This window comes from Gadus morhua, chromosome 5, assembly GCF_902167405.1.
Source record: "Gadus morhua chromosome 5, gadMor3.0, whole genome shotgun sequence".
In the NCBI taxonomy this organism is placed as follows: domain Eukaryota; kingdom Metazoa; phylum Chordata; class Actinopteri; order Gadiformes; family Gadidae; genus Gadus; species Gadus morhua.
The window spans coordinates 6,840,504-6,849,102 of NC_044052.1; the positions used below are offsets into that span (position 1 = coordinate 6,840,504).

General features: G+C 42.9%; 1 protein-coding gene across 1 annotated transcript; it reads right to left on the bottom strand.

Moving 5' to 3' along the window:
• Positions 1-2,236: 2,236 nt before the first annotated feature.
• LOC115544377 (uncharacterized) lies at positions 2,237-4,748 on the bottom strand. Its single transcript, XM_030357286.1, has 4 exons — positions 4,343-4,748; positions 3,527-3,802; positions 2,770-2,876; positions 2,237-2,694 (listed from the first exon to the last, which is right to left on the bottom strand). Exons 1-4 carry the CDS (start codon positions 4,528-4,530, stop codon positions 2,282-2,284), a joined length of 984 nt encoding a protein of 327 aa, XP_030213146.1. The 5' UTR covers positions 4,531-4,748; the 3' UTR covers positions 2,237-2,281.
• Positions 4,749-8,599: the final 3,851 nt, after the last annotated feature.

Consider the following 8,599-nt stretch of genomic DNA (forward strand, 5'->3'; position numbering starts at 1 on the left):
ATATTAAACTTTCCTCTTATTTTATTTTATTTTACTAATTTATTTGACTCACGCATTGACTTGTTCAGCTATTTCCTGCCAAGCTCTCTCTCGCGCTCTCGCTGACGCGGCGGTATTGCTTTTTTTTTTAAAATGGGTAACTGCTCGGCATACACGTTCATTAGAATTTCCAATTCCGTGGGGGGAAAGTAAGTGGATCTACGCTTTTGGTCCATGTTTGATCATGTTATCAGAGATCCATTGATGATGGCTCTTCATAGTCAACAGGCACGCCCTCAACCCAGAGTGAACATACTCAGAGTTGATTAACCCAACGCTGATCACCAGGAGGGCTTGATTTAGAAACATAGCAGACACCAGAATCTGTTCATGGTAGTATTTATTAATACTACCGTGAACAGATTCTGGTGTAAAATATCGCTCTGAATATTTAACAATTATTCGCCGATGGAGAAGTGAATAGTGCAAATACTGAATAGCCCAAAAATAAACAAGATAACACTTTTTGCCAGGATTTATTTGTTTTTATTAGCGTGACGAGACAGACATTTTGCGATGAAAACAATATCTTACGTTTGAGATCTCAATTATGGGATATTGCCCAATATCCCAAGGTAGCAAACCAATCAAATTGCGCCATCTTAGGAGGTTCACGTGTAGCATACTAAATAAATATAGCTAAAGCTTATAACTTGCCAAGTAGTTGAAAGCGGTGAAATGCCATCGTAGATTTAACACATAATTGAACATGTATTGCACAAAGATACAATAAAGGAAAGGGCCATACAAGCTTCCTTTTAGACTTCATGGTGAAAAATGTTAACATTTTTAGATTAAAGTAGGCCACCTTTGTCATTGTCACACACACATCTTCAGTTTGGTAAAAAGCAATTATCAATATACTTTGATGGCAACTAACAATCTTTTCTGGTCAACAACCGATAAGTTCCAAAGCTAAATTCGAGAAAGACGCACTATTTTTTTGATTCTATAATGGCTTCAATGAGACGCTGTTCCTGCCAGACCGCACGGATTCCGTACGGTTTCCGTACGGTTTAGCACTTTTATCTACCACTGGCCGGCATCAAATAAAAATTTTGGGGAGAAAAAAAGATCGTCCTTGCGGCCTTAAACTGACTCAACAGCGCCACCTGTTGTTGTGTAGTGTGAATCACAGGACATTTGTTTGTCACGTGACTTTTGGCACTAATTTTCCGCCTTGCTGATCCGTGCGCAAATGCCTTCCGATCCACGCGCAGCTTTCAGTGTTCCGTACTTGTAGAATTGTTTTGTGTAGGCCTACTTGAAGGATTTTTTTTTGTACTTCACTGTAAAACATACTGTATTTTTTTCTGAAGCAAAATGCATTAGTTTGTGAATGATGTTTTGTATTTGCAAACCACACTGAGCGTGTGTGTGAATCATTGTGCGTGAGTAAAACACGTTTTGTGTGCGTGTGAATCGTTACGCCTCGTGCCCACTACCTCCGTCCGTTGACTGATCCTCATTGACTTTGAATGGGGACGGACGTGCAATGCATTGTGGATCCGTCCGTTCCGTTGGAGCCTTCGGCTCCGTGAAAAAGTTGAACAATTTTCAACTTTTTCGGCAGCGACGGATCCGTCATCCAATCAGATCGCGCATGCAAATTTAAGCACTGTGACGCGACTCGGGCTCTGACGATACTGGAAAGCGGGAAAGCGGGTCATCTTCCATCGCAACAAGCAGGAATAAGCGGGAAGAACCCGGCAAAGCGATTTGATTGGCTGACGGATGCCTCTGCAAAGACTACCCCCCCATCCGTCAGCCATGCCTTCCCACGTCCGTTGACTGACGGTGCAGTGGGCATGTAGCGTTACGCTTCGTGCCCACTGCACCGTCAGTCAACGGGCAAGATGACCCGCTTTCCCGCTTTCCAGTATCGTCAGAGCCCGAGTCGAGTCACAGTGCTTAAATTTGCATACGCGATCTGATTGGATGACGGATCCGTCGCTGTCGAAAAAGTTGAACATTTTTCAACTTTTTGCATTGCGCGTCCGTCCCCATTCAAAGTCAATGGGGATCAGTCAACGGACGGAGGTAGTGGGCACGAGGCGTTATGCGTGAGCAAAACACGTTTTGCGTGTGTGCGGGGTTTTGGCATGATTCTAACTCCATATGGGAGTTCACTCTTTGATATGGCTGTCTGTACTAAAAGCATACGGCTCCTTTAAATGCGTCTGCAAAATTGAATTGTACGTCATGAGCGAACAAAGCGAACAGAAATATTCGCAGCGAAACTTTATGAGCGACCAAAGCGTCTTTGACGCTTTGGTCGCTTCTGGTGTGGACGTACTTGCGAAACCCTTGCTAAACGCGGAAACACATGCCTGTTTTGTTTTTTGATGGTGTGTTTTCCAACCCTTTTTGTTATTTTTTTAATCCCTTTTTGTCTCGGTAGTGAATTTGTCTCGGGAGTGAATCTTTTCACAGTTTCAAGGATCTCTTGGTATTCTATGGAATCTTTGTCAAAGTTTCCACCTAGGGCATAATGTTGACTGACATAATCCTTCAGCTCATCCCTCTCTTCCTCAGTGATGACTTTTGGTCCATTGTAGTTAAAATCGATCAATCCCAGAAAGCCCTTTTTGTAGATTTTCGTCGTTCTAGCTTCTGAAAGTGAGCATTTGTTTTCAGGGGGACGTCTCGATATTTCTGCAACAAATGCACACATATGAATTAGGCAAAACATATACAGCATTGGATAGTCACCAAGTAGTTACTACAAACCTGCTTCGTCTCTCATACTCTGGGAAACAAATGGGTGGGCGATCATCATGGCTTGCTTCAACATTGGCACCGCTTCTCCTCTTGCAATTCTACGTGCGAGAACACCCCTGTGGACAGAATTCATGCACGGTCAGGGCGCATTGGAAACATTCTCTCAACAGTCTGCCTGGTTTTTGATGAAATAAACCCCAGCAACCATGGTTGTGAATAGAGATGCATGACCCTGCATGACCTATGTTGACTACTTCTGCATTGAATATGATTGAGAAATGGGAAATAGCCGCAGCTAGGGGGTTATAAGCACACCACAATGACAATGTGCTGTCATGGTCGGATGCAGAAATGGGTGTGGCTTGGTTGGGGGTGTACTGTGGAGTCGGCCCTTGTGGCTTCTGCATGTGTTGGGCCACAAACATCTGGAACTAACATCTTTAACATTTAGCCTGGTAGGAGGGACAGTGGCAGGGCAGTCTTTTGTTTGGTTCTGTTTTTGGGGTCTTTTTCTACACGTGCGATTCCATGTAAAAATACTGTTTTGTTTTTTACTGCTTCTGTCTCAGTAGCGCTACATTGGGATATGCACCCTCTCGACTCGTTGTTAATTGCCATAAACGTTTTTTGTAACACAGCTGTGTAATAACCTGATTGTTTTATCTTTTTATGGTTTGGGTGTTGCCTGTGAATGGGTGATGATGATCTGAAGAGGATCGGTGGGTGATCTTAAACTATTGGAAGGAAGCAGGGAGGGAGAGAGTACCTGACGGCCTGAGACTCTCTACTGATGCCGGTGGACAGAGCGGCCCCGTGGTGGTGTTTGGTGACCTGGATGGCGAAGAGTTTCATCCCCCGCGGATCGTTCTCCAGGCTCATCACCATATCATAAAGGGCCGGATTTATCCTTTCCAGCTCCTGAAAATCAGGCTCTTTCTTAGCCCTATTCAGGGAGTCCAGGGGTGGGATGTGGTCCGCTTCAACGTAACCCTTGTGCCCAGGGTTCCCTTTGCCCTTGGAGAAGGCCCTGTTCTTGATTACACTGAAAGCACAGAACATCTTGTTTACCAAAACATATTGTGACACAGTTTTCTTGTGGTTAGTGGATTGCAGCCAGGGTCCCACATCTGCCTGATAGATACGTGTCAAGATGTGTGGCAGTGTGGCAGTTCCCAACCTAATCTGTACAACCAGGTAAACTAGCAAAAGGACCTAATTAGATCGTTCTGCTAGTTCACGTGGTCGGGAATATGTCCCTTATCTTAAGTGATATTCCCGACCAAGCAACCTAAAATAAGTTACAATAAGATATTAAGGTCTCGGGCACATCTGAGGAAAGTCAGTGTAGAAGTGATTGAGAATCAATGGGGAGTTTCCATAAAATGATATCGGACAAGGTTATTAAACTTTAGATTTTGCCATCATTATAATTTCTGACGATGGATAAGAAGATCCACTTTTTGTGGCATTATGTTAATTAAATCTTGATCCTTTTGGGTACAATTTAAATTTTTCAGATTTACAGTAGGTAATTTCCTCAAGCATGTTCATGCAATAGTATTACTTACATAGTATTACTTACGATTTATACATTCCATAGGTTGCCAGCTTGAGATAATGTTCCAGATCAGATGAATCAACATCTCCTGCTTCTTGCTGTTCTTTAAGTGAACGTTTGCACTCAGGTATTGTATGCTTCTGACCCAGCCCTATCCCGTAGGATACCAATAGAAGATAACTGGTGACCGTGATAACCTTGCAAAACGCCATCCCGTCAGTCGGTGGTGGTCTTTCGTTGCGTCAAAGAGCTTACCACTTGATGAAAGAAAACCAAAGAAACAAACCCGAAGCTTTCGTTGAAGATATACGCTTTTGGTATTTGTGTATTTCCTCAGCACTAATAACAGAGAACACAGGAGAAGACGAGGTCCACTCTGTAAGAGGCTCTGTGTGTGAGTGCTCTGTGTTCATATGAGCAGTCAGTCACTGACTGTGTACAGCCATCGTCAGAGCAGGCCTGCTCCCCCCTCCCCTCTGCATCTGTTGTAAATGCAGAGAGGAGGGGGAGCCGACTGGAGGGTTATCGCAACCCGCTCTGTTCCTTCCTCCTGCAAATATTTGGTATCAAGGCGGTCGAAGAAGAGATAAAAGAAGCAGAGGTAAGCTCAGAGGGCTATTTTCCAAAACAACTGGTTGACCACTGACTGAAGAAACGTATATACATACATTTGATACAACTTGTTTTATCAAACCAAAAAGGTTCAGTTGACGTTAAGGATGGAGCTTCCTCATACGTTGGACTCGGAGAGAAATAGTTAGGAGGGAGACGATTAACTCTTTAACCCTTGGGCATGGTCTATTTTTCTTATTACCACGTATACATCTTTAGCTCAGCCGAGCTCACTTAGAACACTGTTAAACATCTTGAACATGTGCATCAGGTGAATGCACCCTCTAACATATGACGCAAGTCTACGTCCTTACATAGTCCCCCACAGGGGTGCAATAAGTATTCTGCATCCCTTCATAGTCATGATTTTTGACTCTAACCCTGTATTACTTTCCCACCTTTGTATTGTAACTGTTGCACAGTAATTTCCCTCGGGATAAATTAAGCATCTTGAATCTTCTGTGGACTTGGGGTACAGAATAGACCCCATTTTAGACACTTAAATGTGCCTTAAGTGGAAGGCAGGGGAAGGGGTTATTGTTGATAGATATTTATTAATATTTCGTACTGTATTCTTTTTTTTAAAAGCGATGAACAAGATCTGCACATTAATTTTGTTGTGTAAATAAATACACTGTATTTAACCCAATGACAAATAAAGCTTAATTCAAGCCTCATTCGTTAGGCACAATATATATATATATATATATATATATATATATATATATATATATATATATATATAGTAGCGGGCCAGTGGGTGTGGGGTTTCCACGCCACCAAGTTAAACGGTAAAACAACACAACACAGAGCAGTTCAAATGGGTGATGGTTTATTTACCTTGTAAATCAAAACCACCAGGACGGGAAAAGGGTCATCCACCTCTGCTAAGGTACCATGCGTATTCCTAATCAGTTCACTACTTTCCGCCTATCTCTTTCTCTTAGGCTATACCGCGCTTCCAGGCGATAACACAGTCCTCTGCCAGTCCTCTGCCGCAGGCACGGCGCCAGGATTCCAGTTGTGGATGGGCCAGACCAATTGTGGGTGGTCCTTAAATTAAAAACGTTATCAAATCCTTGTTTAACCTGATACAAATGATTGACTAATATACTGTTATATGATCTGTGCATAATAGCTTGATGCTCTTTAAATATTTTGTTGCATTGTAAAAAGTTTCGTTGCAGATAGGACGGACCTGTCCACGATTGCTCCTTAGATATTTATTCATATTTCGTACTGTATTCTTTTTTGTTTACGACAACAATGGCGGCATTGTTGTCGTAAACAACAACAATGCCGCCATTTTCTTTATTTTTTGTAACCTACAATAAATAAAGCAGGCTTCCAGTCAATGGAAAAATGGCTTCTCCTCACCGGCGATTGTTGTTGTTTACGATTTTCTATCAGAGGGGTGTTCCACGAACGGAGGTTTAACAAACACTGAGTTAACGCTGAACTCTAGGTTGATTGACCCTGTGCCGACCAACCCAGAGTTTTCGGTTCCACAGCAGCGGTTATGCATTAGTTCAATCAACTCGGGGTTGCTTAACACAGGGTTGTGCGCGTCCACGCCAAACTTAAAAAGACGTGATGTATGGATCATGGAAACCCTGATCGATATGGCGAAACGGGCCGCTTATTTCAATGAAATTGAACTCCAGGTTCTCCTGGAGAGCTATGACGAGGAGAAGGACATTATCACAAGAAAAGGGAACGCTAAAACCTCTGGAACCCGGAGAACCAAAGCCTGGCAGCGGGTCGCTGACCGCGTAAATGCGTTAGTTACACGTCAAAAGCATGATCCTTAATATTTGAGCCATGAATATATAAATATCCCAGTTAAGCATTCTTAAAGATCCTACCACATAACCCCTTTCTTCTAAAACAATATGTACTCCGATTGCTTCCAAGCGTTCAGAGGATCAAGTATAAAAATGAGGTATAAAAAACATACAAACTGGTAAGGTTTTCCCACCATCGTATTGGTATAAATTTGAATAAGCCATTTTTTTAAGCCAATCGTGAAAAGGCCGACAGTCGGCAGACTGGATCTGGCCCTCAAATTGTCTTGACCCCGGTGGAGGAGCTGTTAATAAACATAAATTCAGGGCGCCCTGGCATGGAGGGGGTACCTGGGGGTAGGCTACCTACCACCTCAGAGTCATGGGCCATACGGTACCCACACTGGTTGAATGTAGGTTTTTGTGTTTTTGCCTTCGAAGTAACACATGCAAACCGTGTGCTTGCCACAGCGCATACTATTCCAAATGTTTCTTTTTTTGGTAACTGTAGAAAACCTAAAAGTGACAATTCATCAACTTCACAGATCAAGATGGATCAGTGCTTGTAATGAAGCCGCCGGCTACGATCGAACATTCTCCAGTGGAATGGATGCAAGTCCGTTAGGACTATTTTATACTTTATGTTGTAAATGCCTCTCGGCATAGTACTCAGACAATATTGCTCATTGTATGATAGGAGGCCGATACAAATCTTGGATGGGTCATCTGAAACGACTGAGATGTGCTCAGCATCTCCAGCATTATAGCCTAAAACTACTATTTGAAAAAAACGGAGGGCAACGCAAATCTGGACTGAACTGAGGCCAGGTCCTCGATTGGTAGTGTTGGCTATGTAAGGCTATTTAAATATATTAAAGATTTGCGCGAGAATCTATATCTCTCCACTCCAGCAAAAAGTCATCCAATATGCCAAGATGTCGAGCCGTGGTCTTATCAATCGCTCCCGGTGGATTGCACGTATAATTTGCGCTCTGATATCAGCAGTTCTCTCATCAAAAGGGCATGCCATTGTGAACACATGAAATCTGCGGTGAACGCCGGTTGAAATACCCAAAACCGGGTTATGTTTCAAACTTAACCTGCGCAAAACCTGGTCCGACCAGGTTTGATTCAGAGCATATGTTGCTATAGCAACTAACATACCGTGATCCTTTTGGAACGGAAAACCTAGGGTTACAGCAAACCCTGGGTTAACTTACCCGGTTATGTGATAAAACCGGCTTTGTGGAACACCCCACAGTTCTCACCACACAGCGACGTCTCATCTTTGCTCCTTGAATGTCGATATGTAATGGTATGGAGTTATTGAAACTTACTACGCGTAAAAAGACTAGAAATTTAATGTTTATTTTTCATTGAATGTTTACATAAAGTTGCACTGGGTGCCTTTAATGGCCTTCAGGCCTGCCTCGTTAATTGGAGGAAGTCCATGTATGGCTTGGGGGTGGAGCCAGCAGGTTTCCAAATGTCTCCTTTCAATCCCCAATCCCCTCACTCCTCCCTGGCGTCTGCCCAACAGCTGAGGATATATTTATACATTTCTCTTAAGATCCAAAGAAGGTTCCATTCTAGAAAGCCCTACTATTATTGTGATCTTTCTAATTGACCCTTGCTCGCTATCGTTGTCAAATTCTAGCAAATCAGATGTTTACAAAGTACATTTGTAAACTAGTGTTTACAAATGTTGTACCTAATGTTATTGACCTAATTGCATTAGTCACACTTTTGGTTAGGCTACATGGGATGAGTTGGAACAGTATATAGAAGATTGACATAATGCCAATCGCTGCGGTGTGTGCGCGTGTGTGTGTGTTCTTACCTGTGCGTGTATCGATGGCGGAGCCGTTATGTTTAAAAACATAAC